The 15,798-nt window shown below is 37.9% G+C and overlaps 1 protein-coding gene across 1 annotated transcript; it reads right to left on the reverse strand.

Annotated features, from left to right (window-relative positions):
* Window positions 1–4,144: 4,144 nt before the first annotated feature.
* LOC112191795 (probable pectate lyase 12) lies at window positions 4,145–7,817 on the reverse strand. The gene is made up of 4 exons (XM_024331206.2): window positions 7,465–7,817; window positions 6,916–7,379; window positions 5,295–5,946; window positions 4,145–4,442 (listed from the first exon to the last, which is right to left on the reverse strand). Exons 1-4 carry the CDS (start codon window positions 7,590–7,592, stop codon window positions 4,256–4,258), a joined length of 1,431 nt encoding a protein of 476 aa, XP_024186974.1. The 5' UTR covers window positions 7,593–7,817; the 3' UTR covers window positions 4,145–4,255.
* Between the last annotated feature and the right edge of the window lie 7,981 nt (window positions 7,818–15,798).

Consider the following 15,798-nt stretch of genomic DNA (forward strand, 5'->3'; position numbering starts at 1 on the left):
TACATGTTTAACGCATTACACATAGAGAAAGGCTATCAACTCAAGTGTACAACTTAATATGGAAAAGTCCACCTAATTGCAATCCTCTTTAATTAAATTCGGTCTTTGCACAAAACCTTTACTACTTTGATTCAAGTTTACACAAAACGAAAAGTCGATTTCATGTTCTCAAACCTAGCACCATTCATATCAAAACCCTACGTGTTTGCAACCACATAAGATTAAAATACAAAAGTTATCTATAACGTAAATTTAATTAAACAAACTCACATAAGCAACTCTCGAATCACAATATATGAATCTGAAAATAATTAATCATAAAGCAACATAAAAATCAACATATAGAAATCACAACTTTATCTCAAAACATATAAACGGGCTTTAAACTTTGCCCTTAACATTATTTGTTAACTAGAATTCATAGTTCTACAAATCTAAACAAAGAAAACCAAAAGAAATTATAAGGAAAAAGATAGAATTACACCATGAAGGGAGTGGATGATGAAGAGCTTGAGACATTGATCTTGAATCTTTAAAGCAAGACTTCACTATCACGGCACAAGGTGGATGATGACGGCTAGGAGGCTTCATGACTTCTTCTTCTCTTCTTCTCTTTGCTTAAAAATGCAGAAACTTAAAACTAGAGAATGGAGAGAAAAATGGAAAGGAAATGGAGAGACAAAGAAGATGAGATGGATGAAAGAAGATGTTTTGGAATGAGAGGAGAAGGTGTTTATATAGGGAAGAAAAAGAAGAGTGAAATGATGAGTGGAAGAAAAATAATGAAAGTGGAGTATGAAAGTGATTTGTAGAATATGGAAAAGAAAGAGAAATGATGAAATGAAAGCAAAGCATGAAGGTGCAGCAACATGGAAGTGATGATGATTTATTAAAGAGATTGTAGAAAAAATATATCCAAGGAAAAAGAGAAAAGCATCTAGCTTTCTTCATGTGGGTAGGAAACATGAATATGTGGTGTTGAGCTGTTTTCAGGTCAGTTTCTGCCCCTTTATTCCTTCAATTATTTCTCCATCAAAACTTCATATTGGGCCTCCGATTTCTTCATATCAAATGTTCCTCTATGAGTATAGATCATCCTGATAAATTTTCAGAGCTTCAATCCATGTGGCTGGGCCGGAAATGCTGCTGGACCTCTTACAGGTCCAGTTTTCCGGTTTTGCTTCTGTAGAAAATTGGGCTGATTGTTTGAAGGTCTTCCACTCATATTTTACTCTGGCACTCTTCATAAGAAATGATCCTTTGGGTGTCTAGAATGGATCTGGAAGGTTTCAGCTCATTTGAAGTTCATTTGATCAGGCAGCCGCTCCTTCTTCTTTGCTTGGCTTGGTTTCTCCTCGGAGTAGGAATATGTGTAAAATTGATATTTTAGTATATTTCACCTTCATCTACTCCAATGTACCTTCATCTTTGCTCCCCTTGGTGTTCGCAAGCTCCTCTTTCCATTTATGAGTTCATTTCCACTTTTTAGCTCGGAGGGCCTGAAAATAGAAACTAATAAGAAAAATTGAAACTTTCCTAAACTGAAAATGGAAACTTACTAAAAATGATAAATAGAAACTATAAAAATAGAAACTTTTTACAAATAGGAACTTTCCCAATCAAATAATGAAAACTTTCCTAAACAGAGTTTTAATAAGGAAATAACGCAAGAAATGTAGGGAAAAGCAAGTAAAACGTTGCATTAAAATGCTCCTATCATGCCCCGCCACAGCGCATCAACATGAGTCATTGCAACGAAAGCATATATATATATATTTGTTTGTTGGACATGAGTCTCCAACTATGAGTCCGCTATGTAGAACCCTTGCCAGGCGATCTCTATTTCGCTAGATTTGCGAATTGTCACTTTGATGAGACAGTCTTCCCGTCGTTAGGGGGAGATTAGAACGTCAATGTTCTACAGGAACGACAGGAATTGCCGTGGTCTGTCCCCACTATGTCTCATCTTGATCCCCTAAAAGTGACGAGATCACATATACATGCTGCAAACATGCCTGCAAGGATTGATGTCCCCACAAGAGGACATGGTGCCACCCAGAGAAGATGGGTGCTGCACCACTACCATGGATGGTAGTATGGTGACGCTACAAAGGTGACATAATGGCATCATAGGCCATGGGTTCCGCTAGAGAGAGTAGGAGACCCATAGGTTCAATGGATTCTCGCCCTAAGAAGAGAGCGAGTTTGGCACAACTTGATCCATTGATCATTGATACTCATAATCCGTCTCATGAGAATATTTTGGATTGTGGTTATGTCCAAGAGACATTGTTGGGGGACGCCTCAATGTTAGAACCAATTCCAGAGAATATAGAGATCTCTACGAACTACACTAGTGTACATGAGGACGTGGAATTATTGAGACCAATGACATCGAACCTTACTCCGTTGAAGAATGCCAACGTAGAGAAAATTGGCCTAAATGGAAAGATGCGATCCAGGTTGAATTGGATTCACTAACGAAGAGGAATGATTTAGGGTATGAGATGCCAACACCTCCTAACATAAAACCTATTGACATTAATAGGTCTTCGTTAGATAGCGTGATGAGAAAAAGATATGGTAATCTCGCCTTATGGCGCAAGGTTTCTCACAACGCCCTGGAATCGACTACGAGAAGACATATTATCTCGTAATAGATGTCATTGCACTCCACTACCTTGTCAGTTTGGTAGTTTCCAAATAACTGAACATGCAGCTTACGAATGTGGTCACTACATATCTCTATGGAGATCTAGATACGAAATATAATGAAGGTTCTTGTGGACTTTATTTACCCAAGTCAAGTGGCTCTAGACCACGGAGCGCATTTGCAACGAGGTTGAAATGCTCACTAAAATGACTACTTGATTGGGAAGGGATATGATGAACTATGCCCACGCGTTTCCATGACAGGTTCCGGATTTGCAATTGTCGCGGTTTATGTTGATAAATATAATTGGAACCCTTGAGAATTAAGGGAAACCGCTGAACACCTGAAATCCGAGTTTGAGAGGAAGGACCTTGGGAGAACACGGTTTTGTCTAAATTCAGAACTTGTATACTGTGTCAATAGACATTTTTGATAAAGTCAAAGATGCACCATGGCCGTCCGTAGTCTTAGCCCTAAAAGAGATCCGTTTCGTCCCAGGGATGATGACGAAGACGTGTTAATAGCGAAAGTGCTTACTTATGTACAATAGGCACATTATTGTATTTAGCACAATACAAGACCGGACACCTCAATTATTATGAACTTGTTGGCTAGATATAGCCTCGCGCCAATGCAACTCCATTAGAATGGTATAAAGACAATCTTTCGATATTTGAGAGGTAAGATTGATATGGGCTTGTTCTATCCCTACAGAGAAAAGAGATTACGGAAGTGTGGGATCAGACCCCACAAGGCAGAATGCCGCCTTCCGTGCTCCTCCTGCCCTCCATCAAAATGACAACAAGTACTTCTAAATACTGAAGTGAACCAAATCCGATAAGAGGATAATGTAGCGGACTTATTTACTAAGTTGTTACCAAAATCCACCTTCGAGAAACATGTGAAGAGCATCGGATTGAAAAAGTTATCCGAACTCCCTTGATTGTAGCAATCAGGGGGAGATATGGACATCAGGGGGAGGCATGATGTCTACATGTTCGATCTCGAAGAGTGAAGAACGTGTTGTGCTCTTTTTGTCCTTCGACCAGAGTTATTTTTGTCCCACAGGGTTTTTGTTACCTGGCAAGGTTTTTAACCAGGGAATAATCAAAGCGTCATCACCAAGTTTGAGCGGCACAAGGGGGAGTGTTGAAGGATATCGACATAATGTGTGCCTCTACAAACTAGGGTTTAGAGTTGTAATAGGAAAGTACCCTAAGTATACTAATTGTATTCCGATTCTGTTACCTTTTGTGTACTCTGTAAACTCCCTATATAAAGGGCTCCTATTATCAATAATAAACACAATTCTATTCTCCTACAACAAGATTATTGCGAGACAAAAAAGTTTTATACAATCACTGAACTTCAAAGCTTAAATTGTTGATAAACGAGCCAATAATCACTGACTTCTTTCCTCGGATTGTGCCTAACCTAGTATGTGGAAATACAAACCAGTATGACCAAAAAAAAAAAACATAGACTTGTATATGTTAAACCATGAACTGAAAAGCTTAAACCGTAAGAAATTAGGCGGTCAACAATGTACACCAAGTTAACAATAAGTTGAAATTGAAACCATTGGTTAGTTTCTCAATGCGATCAAATGCAATTCGGAGATAATATACAAAAACATGAGAACGAAATCAAAAAGGTAAAGAGAATGGAGGTGGATGAAAGTGGCTGCATTGGCATGCTCATGCTGCTTCCAGACATTTCATCCTCATAATCGGGGCCTGAATCGAAACCTTCGTTGGGTCCTGTGTTCCACTTCCCCAGATTGTTGTCCCTGCTCATTCAAATTTGCATTATAATTCATTGTCACAATCTCAGAGCATCTTTGAACAGCTTTTTCCATTTAAATCCCAAAAAGAACTAAAACCCAATTCTCAAAGACTTGGAACACTAATAAACAAAGAGTTAAGGAGTGAATAATGAAATATGCAACTAACCCAAAGAAGCTTTTGTTTGTACCATACTTCCAAGAGCCATATAACCAAAAGGTGCTTAGACAAATGTGCTTGGCACTTGTAACGCCTTTCAAGTTTGATGTACTCCTTACAAAAGCACTTTTGAGCAAAACCGCTTCTAATGAAAACACCCTCAAACAATAAAGCTCCAAGTGGTCAGGTTTTGCTTCTAGAGCTGTGAAATACTTGTATGACATTGTTCGGCAGAAAAATCAACTGCTTTATGTGTTATAGAAACCATCTTTATTGCTTTCTTAGGAAGATACTTCTTTAGAAAGCACTTGTATTCAAATCACTTTGAATCTACCACCAAGACAAAACTGCTTCCAGAAAACACTTACCTAGCAAAATCACACTTCTACATATATAATACCACAATCCCAAAACACTAATGAAATGAATCCATTATTATATCATTTTAGTAAGAGGGACGTGTTGGAAGCAAGACAATAACGCTACAAGTCCTTGTTTCTCCCAAGATGAACCCAACCTCAAACCAAGTAGATTCTAACTCAACCCACCTTAAATTAGGGCATGAACTAGTTAACTATTGTGAAAAGCGATTCCCAGCAAATTAAGAAAAAAGTAAAAGTGAAACCAAAAGAGCAAAAAACAAAGTGCAGCACCAGTAGAAAAGAAAAAGAAGAACAAAAAAGAAAAAGAGAGCGGACCTGCCACCAACTCCGAGAGCACCAGCATGCATGATGAGTTGGTCAATGAGCACCGCTGACTTGGGCTCCACACTATATGCCTTCTCGTACTTGATCTCCACTCCGGCGCCGGACGCCACGAAGAAGGCTCCATTCACCATTATGTCCCCCTCCGACCTCCAATTCCACCCCTTCCAACTCCCCTCCTCTGTGTCCACCCGCTTCGTCACCTCCTTCGCGTTCCTATTGGTCGGTGCCGTGTACCGGTTGCCCTGGCTATTTATCGTGGGGTTCCCGCTCCCGCCGATCGCGTACATCTCCCATGCAGTGAAGTCGTTGTTCACCACGTGGATGTAGCCGCGTCTGCACCTGGGCATGCGCTGCACCAGATTCTCGCCGAAGTGGTTGAAGGCTATGGTCACCTGCATGCCGGTGTCGGGGACGTAATCGTCGCTGTGGCCCAGTAGCATCACTTCGTTGTGATTGGAGAAGTAGTTGTTTGAGATTGTGATGCCTGTGGAACCCATCACGGCGTCGATCAGACCGTCCTTGCAGTGTGATAGGCTGCAGTGGTCGACCCATATGTCTTTGGACCCGAAGATGGAGATGCCGTCGCCGTCCGACTTCGTGCGGTAGCCGTAGTGGGTTGGGCTTGACCGCACATTAGTGTTCCCTGCATGGTAAATGGTAAAATGTCGTTAACGCCGTAACGGTGAGTATTTTTTTTCATTATTAGCCAGGTGTGCAGAAGTAAATTTATCGGTGAAAAAATATAAATATATGCTTTACTCAAAGTATGGTTATTGTAATTAGGGATTTAGGCTTAATGTCTCCTGTATTCAAACAGTTTCATTATTCAAAGCTTGAAGATAGCCCGCATTAGCTCTTTATTAAAAAAAAAAAAAGTTATGATTATTATGGTAAAAAGCTCTCAAAATTATAGTAATTTATTTGAAAAGTACGGTTCTAAAATCTGAAATCATGAAACAATTTCAAAATGTTTTTTTTTTTTTTGGATTTTGTCAAGGGGAACCTAAAGATTTTCTAGGCTTAAGATAAACATCTTCGGCTCATGTGAAATGCTCTAACTGTGTGTTGTAGCACAATTAATCTAATGCTACTAATCAACTTTAATCTTAAATAATCAACTTTAAATCTGAAAACGATATCGTTTTAGATAGTAGTACAAAATCAACACAAAAAATAGACCAATGCTACTAATAAAGCAACCAAACACAAGCTACCATGAAATTTTTTTTTAAAATAATTTATTTATTTATTTATTGGAAAGCAAGCTACCATGAAACTTTAGATACAGTCAGATAAAAAAAAAACTTAGATACAGACAAACCAAGCATATCAAGGAAACTGGATACTCGCAATTATTGGCACACCAAACGTTCTAGGTAAACAATTATACCTGCGATCTCAATATTTATTTCGTAAATCAAATACATGTAACTTTTTTAAGTGATAGAAAAGTATATGGTTTCCAGTAAAGTGTCTCAAAGAAACTAAAGTGGTGAAAAGCAAAAATTCCTTTGAGATTTTCTTCACTCCCCTCTAAGACTGTGAATGGACCACATTTTCTGGCAACTATAGAAACGCATATTCATGAAAGAAACTGAGAAATTGTTTTTACCTGAGGGAACACAATGGTGGATATGCACATTGTGGATGATGACATTGCTTATATACTGCAAAGTAATGCAACCCCCACCCGTAATATGAACATTAGCTCCTCGCCCATCAAGAGTCTTGTAGCTATTAAAGATGAGCTCCTGAGAAAGCTTGATGAGCATGTTGCTCGGGAACACAATCCACAGCGGTTCTGGCTGAATCACAGCGTATCTCAGAGTTCCCGGCTTTGGATTCACGGCATCATCGTCAGAAGAGTCGGTGACAATGTAGTACTCCCCACCTTTGCCTCCAAGAGCATACTGACCAAACCCGATTGCGCAGTCTGCTAAGCGTTGACGGTTGCTGGGCCAGTCTGGGTCGCATTTCCAGCAATCGTCGATAGGGTTTCCTGTTAGGCATGAAGAGAACTGGTCTCTCTTGGTTACTTGCAGCATTTGTCTTCTTACTATAGAAGCATTTACCCTCCTGCAAGAAAAAATGAAGTATCGAGTACTCAGATCTACAAAGAGAGGAGTGAAAGAAACAGAGGAAACAGAGGTGAATAATGTACCTATGAACTTCTTGAACAACTTCATCTGGGTTGGGATGTTGGCCTGGAAGAGTGAGGTTGAGGTAGGCTTTAGCAAGAGAGAATGAAGCGAGAAGAGAGATGAGGACAATGCAGGTTCCGCTTAGCATTTTTGAAGGAATGTTTGGAGGGATTAGTATAGCTAGGTAGCTCTTAGAAATGGTTAGGCCTCTTTGGAGGAAAAATGGGGTTAGTGTTCAGTGATTGAGGAGTGGAGAAGATGGTGAGTAGGTTGGTGTTTCTTCTCACACTCCTCCTCTTTCTTAGTTACTGTTTGTATCCAATTGATTGATTTTTTGTCTTCCTTTATAATCATAAGGATAAGACTTTTGGGATTCACTTAATGGAGGTGAAAAGGAAAAGAAGGGGAGAGAGAGAGAGAGACTATTCACTGCGAGAATCCACTGTTCTCGAGGAAGCTGTCTCCAATTTTCTTTGCTCGACATAACCGGGCATATGGAGAATGTACTCTTTTAAATTGATGGTAGAGTCCTCACCTTGTGTTTAATTCAAGACAAACCCCAAAACAATGTGTTTCTATTTTGTGACTAGTTAATTTTCATCAGCGTCTAACATGTACAATCACACGTTTTGGTTATTGTAAATAGTTAGGGTCAAGAAGAGTAGGTGAAAACAACTTCTTCTACTCAAATAATTCTTCAACAATTGAAGTGCTTAATTCGTATAGTACACATACAACTTTATGTCTTCCCTCATTTCTGCATATTTCGGCGATGTCAGGGCACGATGATTATAATGCCTAAAAGTCACCTAGGTGCTGGGCCAAAAAATGTTGAAGGAGATTGAGAGCTGCATAAAAAAGCAGGTGAATCAATTTATTTAGTAGATTTTCATTCATAAATTTAAAAAAGAATAATTGACTAAACAAAACAAATCATCAAAATTTGAATCTTTTTTCTTTCTCACCTCTCCAAACAGGAAATTTGGAAGAAAAAAAAAATTATGATATACATGATGGATGTCTGGTGGGAATATCAGAGAGAGTCTTGCGTGGGGCAGTCGTACCGACACGTGGTGAGGAGAGTTAATCACTGCATAACAGGAGAGTGTTTTGAGTATTGCACTTTAGAGAGCAATGACAGTTTCGAAAAAAATGAAAATTTTCATTTCTTCTGATTGAGTGGCCCTAAAACCACGTGATAAGAAAAACCCCGCCTAAAAATTTATCCGAATACCATCACTCAAGAGTCCAAATTGCTAATCTAATATTGTGGTGAACTGTGAACAAGTATAAATTAGTAACCATGAAGCTGGGCTCCTAATACTATTTTCAACCAGCCGCATGGGGTAGTTAGTCTAATGGAATGCTGACATGGCACCAGGTCATTGCAGACTTAATGCAATATGAAAAGTTAGGTAAAGAGGTTATTATCTCGGGGCGTCTTGAGCCGGACAGTTTGACTTTTGGTCGACCAATATATACCTAATAATAAAAATTACTGCACTACTGACTACTACTACACTGCTGCTGGGCTACCGGCTCCTGGCTACTGCATGCGGAGCACTGTTAAGCTCGTGCCATGATCCAGTAATCCATAAACACTAATCGGCTATGCACAATGCAACTTTGACCATCTTGTATAGTCACCTCACCTCTCCAGTCAGTAAATTTCTTTCTTTCTTTCTTGAATTCAAGCAATGGTGCAAGAAAGCCAGGAATTCAGCTGCAGAAATACAGTAGTCTAGCTGCTAGGAATTTCCTTTCTTCATGAATCTTGTTTCAATGCCTGCCAGTTATAGTTCAGAACCCTTCACGAGCTTTCACCCTACCTAGTTATGAATCTGGGTTGGTCAGAAGAGAAGGGCCTACATCATAAAGTTCACAGAGTATAGTGAATACTAATAGCCCCAGCAGTAATATCCAGATTCGAGTAGCTAGGATTGGTTAATGGAATGGAGCCTCTTTTTTTTTTTTTTTTTTTGGTCTGATGGAATGGAGCCTCCTCCGGCGGATGCGGGAACAAATTGATCAGAACGAATCCCCCTTTTTCTTCGACATGGATTCTTTTTATTGGACACGAGGGTCCTACGCTTACTAATTAATTATAAAAGGAAAAAGATGTGGCATATCAGACATGAGAAAGAATACATAATAAAAATACGGTGCTTTGTTGGTTTTCAAATTATTTAAAGCCCTAAACCCCGCCTAATGATCGATCATCATCTACAAACAATGCCCTAGGCCTGCCCTGTTAATCATGTGCTTTCATTATGGCACCCTTTGATTACTTTCTGTTCTGTGTGATGCATTGTTTCAATTCCAGAATCTCCGATGAGTCTTTTATGGATTGCATGAATCTTACGATCATGGAGGTTAGAGTTTTAGGGTTTCTGGATTGGTTTTATTAGCAAGATGAGTCTATCCAGTGTGCAGAGCCGCCTCTGATGCTGTGCAAGAAGTGAGATAGCACAGGGCCTCAAAGTGAGAGGGCCGTAATTTTTGGATTAATGCTTTATATTTATATAACTAAATATAAAAAACAGTATGGAGTAGGGTCCTTTATTTTTTTTTTCCTGCATTCGTTCTCTCTCCCTTCAGTCCCTCCTCAATTCTCAGTGGCCTCTTTATTATTTCTCATCTATCTTTTTTTAATGTTCATCCTTTCTCATTCTCTAATTGCTCTAAAAAAATTCCAAATTAGAGAAGACCATGTTCTCTGACTTCTCTCTTAGACTCCCAAAGTCTCATTTCAAGTCTTCATTAATATTCCGTTAGAGCCTTTGAAGCAAAATGAATCGCATATTCTCATCAGTAATTTCTAGACCCTAGTCACGACTCAAGTATGACTAATTGATACTGAAGTATGATAAATTGATTTGTGGATCAAAAATGAATAAATATTTTGCTTAGTATTTGTTCAATTATTATGTAATAGTTCAATTTGTATAATCTTCATAATAGTATGTTCAATTCTTATATTAAAAATAATATGAATTAGGGCTCTTCTTTAAAGGGAAGTCTTGATAGGTTCATTACCAGAGAACCATAAGGTTTGGCTGAACATTTAATCAATGAAGAGCACATTGATAGGAAGGAATCAGTTGATAATACCAGAGAGAATGGGAATGGCAACAAAGTTGTTGAGGGTTTTATGTGAGATCTTTTGTAATTTATCTTGGCTACAAACTTTACATTTTGATTGAATATTTGACATTTTTGAAGTAGAAGTTTTTGAGTTATCAATGATTTTTTCTTCATAATATTTTCATATAAGATTAAAACCTAAAGAGCCGCATTTTAAGTTTTTGCACAGGACCTCTGAAAAGTTTGAGACTGCCCTGCTTGTGTACCAAGCAAGAGCCCGACCCTCTTTATTACTTGTAACAATCTATATGCATGAGATCGATATTTTTCTTGACAGTGTTTGATAGTGGAAATAAACACTAAAAAACAGTGAAAAGTAATGACCTGGTGGCCCAATGAGTGAACTTAATCTAATGATAAAGCAAGCTAGCTAGGCTTTAAATACCTGACTCTTTTTTTTTTTGGTCGAATTTTAATACCGGATGTTAGAATTTTTTTTTTTTTTAAAGGCTTGGAATGGTGAGGGAGAGATCCTTTCCATCTTCTTAAATTAAGAAATGGAAAACAAGAGTACAAAAGAGGGGGACCAAAACCAGAACCTGACGTTAGATTCACATTATCATCAGGCATCAAATACATTATACATTCATTTCTATGCTATAATTTATCAAGGATTGTGAAGACAAAGTTACCAACACTAGTTTCAGAGGATGAGACAAGTGGGGTGGTCCATTGTTGAATATTTATGTTAGATAGTAGGAACTGTGTTCATATTCCTTTCCTCTCCAACATGTAAAGCATAATACTCCTCTCTGCAACTTTAACTGCAACCTGGACCCTTCACAGTTCACCCTTCAGTTACAATAAAGCATTTCAAAAGTGCATATATGCCCCTATATCTTTTAGGGTTTCATCAGCTTTTGAAAATCTTCACACCCTTCTCAGAATATACCTTGAAACAATCAACCCATATTATAACCTCTAGCTCAAGCCTCTTTTTCTAACCAAACTAGATATCTCACATATATGAATGATTATAGATTATAGTAATGCACGGGTACATACTTATATACGCTTTAATTTAGGCTTTTTTGTCTCCACTCTCCAGTAACAAAAGGGTAAGAATTTTCTAAAGAGTACGCTTCTTCTTTTCTTTTCTGCAGTAACATTGAAATAATATGCATCTGTATCTGGGACAAAAAAGAATCTATCTGCATTGGATAATGTCAATATATGACATTGTATAGTCGAGCTTGTGGAAATGATTGGAGTAGTGAAAGAAATTTGCTCGTGCCTCAACGGCCCACTGATATACACTACATATGTTTGATATCAGTCACTTTTTGACTCTTATTACTCGTTAGGTCCTACCTCCTTGACTGCAAGAGGAAGCTTATCATGCCGCAGTTCTAGCAAGGATCCATATAAGGTTCCTAAGTTGATGACTGATGAGCTACCATCAATTATTTGATACAGCTTATTCAAACTGATTAATCTAACTTGTCGAGTTCGATGGCTCTAAAAAGATTAGAACGATTACAACACCTAAATTGTGCAGCAAATAATAACGTAGAGTGACGAATATGAAGCGGCATCATCTGGTGAAAGGCTGTGTGGCGTCCCTTTTTGAAGAGTATCGTTGCACTAACTATATACAAGGCAAAAGCAAAAATCCGGTGTTTTGATCCTGCCTGACGATGTGTGTGTGTTTTTTTATTTATCTAGTTTTTATCAAATAAATAATTCATATACAACAATTAGTCTATCACTCTATTGTAAGTTGAACTCACGATCTTTCACTTATAAAAGGAAAATTTATGTCACTAGACCAAATGATACTAAACATGCGTATATTTTTTGGGGAAATGATTATTTACCCAATTTCAACAACAAAATTGCTCACTTGCTCCACCAACAGTTTACTAACCTCATTTATCCAAAACACTCTAAGGGATTATTTCCCTACTACTCAATTAATTCTTTTTTTATTCTTTTTATTTATTTTTGGGACTTTTTTGCCCTCTCCTTCTTTTTCACTTAGAGAGAAAAGTCATCCTCCACCTTGCTGTGCTCCGGTGACTAGTGACTGGCAGCGGACTTAGGCGACCGGTGACAGGAATCCGGTTACCGGTGACAGGAATCCGGCTACCGGTTATCGAAATCCTGCGATCTATTACCGGAATCCCTAATCCGGCTACCGGACCTGTGACAGGATTTTGGCGTTTGATTTTATTACCCCCTAATAAAACCCAGTAATCATATTATTCCCCCCCCCAATAAACTTGTTATTGGGGATCAATAATTAGTGAATAATGAAGTTGTTTTGAATTTTGAAAGCTTTCGGAGGTTTATCCAAATAAATAATTTTGTTATTGCCCCCCAATAATCTTATTATTACCCCAATAAACATTTTATTGCCCCTCAGTAATCTTATTATTGCCCTCCAATAATCATATGTTTGCCCTCAAGTGAATGACATAAACTCCCAAAACCAAAATGAATACACTACAGACATAATTGATCAATTTATATGTACAATTGTACACGTTTATTTATTTATTTTTTTCCTTCCTCATTCTAGGAACTCAAAGTATACCAAAAAAAAAAAAAGTGCTCTGGGCACCCATTAGCGTGTGAGGCCGGCTGGGTTTTTCGCCGGTGGTTTGGGGGTTGCTTTGTTTCAGGTTTTCACGACAGCGTTGCCTTCCTTGATCCGCTGCCTGTGCTCGCTAGGTTCTCGCCTCCGAAAATGGCTGTAATTGCAGATCGATCGGAGTACTTGCTGATTGATCGGATTCATATTCAAATGGTTGTACTGACGGAGGCGTCTGGTTCTGCAGGATCAAATTCGGATCTTCTCGGTTCGAATCAAATCATTGCCGGAGGTTGAACTTCTCCGAAAGTCATCGAACAACTGTGGCCTCACCGCTTCGTCATCACCTCCAACCCCACTGTGATGTCGCCGGCGTCTGCAGAAGTCGAAATGAATACATCTGGCTTGAGTGAGAGAGAGAGAGAGAGAGAGAGAGAATAGATCGAAGAGGGGAGGGGGGAGGGAGAGAGAGATGATTCATGATTGTAATTTAATAATTAAAATAAGGTTAAAACTGTCAATAGTTGTTAGATTGGGTAAATGGGGTTAAAAAACTCTTAGTGGAGTAAGTGGGCTATTAGCCTAAAATCGGGTAAGTGGTCATGGCCCCATATTTTTTCGGTAATAATAATTTTAATTAAATATAATATATATATATATATATATATAATTTGTTATAAGAAAAATTATTTCCGCATAGTACAATTTGGTTTAGTGGCATAGTCTTCTTTTCGTAAGTGAGAGGTTGTGAGTTTGACTCACGAAAAACTAGTTGTAGCATTTAAGTTGTTTATCTGATAAAAAAAATTTCAAACAGATAGTTAAATAACATTTATTTATTTCAAATAAAAGTTGGATAAGTCTAGATGTCTAGTAGAAAATTTAATAAATTATATACTTAGCTAAGGATTTCTACTACTACTACTACTCAATCTTGTGGAGTCATAAGGTCCTTTGACTTATGTAGTTTATGTGATTTTCAAGTAGTTTTGTCTTCCAAAAACAGAAAAGTACGTCCGGCAGCGTGATTTTGCTCAAAACCGGAGCCCCATCACTTGAGGTGTTCGTTTTTCCGGCAGCGTGCTTATTTTACTAGCTTCGAGGAAAATCTCGACCGCCTAACATCAAGTGATCATCAAATTTCAGATATATATGAGTATATGACCACTATATTATCCTCTATATAATTGGCCCTGAAAATTCTCCCCTTCCTCTATAAAATTACAAAAGCTTTACAGACTAATAAATTTGATTTTTTTTCTTTCTTACTTTCAAAAAGCTATCTAGCTATAATCTTCATCGACACGTTAGATTGTTGTAGTAATATTTGAATTTTTACTCGATCTATTCTTACCATTTCCAAATTACTGAGAGATTATAACATGGTTCCGAACCATAGTGCACGTGGTGATCTGGGTTGATATGACTTGCAATTATTTATGTTTGGTCGTTTAATTTAATTTTTTTTTTCACTCACTGCATGGTTCCCACCAAATTCGATTAATATTATTGGTTTGGACCACATAATAATTTATCCAAATTACTATGTGTGAGCCTAAAACTGCCGATTAACTAAAACCGGTAGATCAGTAATCGTTTCTTTTAATTATTATAGCGAGGATGCCTGAGAGGACTCATGCGCTGAAGTTGTAGTCATACATATTTTTTGGCATGACAAATTCTCCCTTAGATAGACAGGAAATTAACTCCATTTGAGAAACATGCTTGATAAGAGCATTTTAATGTGATATTTTAATAGTTAATTCCTCACATTTTGCTTAGTTAATTCCTTAACTGAATCGATTTTTAATTCAATTTCTATTTTTAGGTACATTGGAGTAGATGAAGGTGAAATGAGCGTTAGGTCCATAATTACCTGGAAATGATGGAAAAAAATGGAAATGTACTAAAAGATCAATTTTACACATATTCCTACTCCGGCTAGGAGAAACCAAACCAAGCAAAGAAGAAGGAGCGGCCGCCTGACCAAACACTACAAGAGAAAATAGCAAAAGCGAGGAATTTCATTGTGACAACCCAAAATTTGTCGCAAAAGCTTGGCAAATACAAGGAAATTTCAGTTGTCGCACATGATCCCATCAGCGACAACCAATTTGTCGCAAAAAGTAGGAATTTGCAAGAAATTGACAGTTGTCGCCCATATGACATTATGCGACACCCAATTCCTCACAAAATATCAATTAAGCGACAATTTCTACCAATTGTCGGTTAATGTTTATGTGACAACTTTAACTTCCTCGCAAAAGATTAATTAGGCGACAACTTCTGTGAATTGTCGCTTAATGTTTATGTTACAACTAGATTTTTGTCACTGAATACTGATTTAGTGACTACTTCTGTGAGTTGTCGGTTAATGATTATGTGACAACCTTACCTTCCTCGCTGAAAATCAATTTGGCGACAACTTTATCGGGTTGTTGCTTGATATTTATGTGACAATTTGAATTTCCTCGCTGAAAATCAATTTGGCGACAACTTTATCGGGTTGTCGCTTAATGTTTATGTGACAATTTCAATTTCCTCGCTGAAAATAAATTTGGCGACAACTCGATAAAGTTGTCGCTTAATGTTAATGTGACAACTTTAATTTTCTCGCAAAAGACGAATTAGGCGACGACTTTTACAGTTTGTCGCTTGATGATTATGTGACAACCTG

The sequence above is a fragment of the Rosa chinensis genome, chromosome 3 (genome assembly GCF_002994745.2).
Source record: "Rosa chinensis cultivar Old Blush chromosome 3, RchiOBHm-V2, whole genome shotgun sequence".
In the NCBI taxonomy this organism is placed as follows: Eukaryota; Viridiplantae; Streptophyta; class Magnoliopsida; order Rosales; family Rosaceae; genus Rosa; species Rosa chinensis.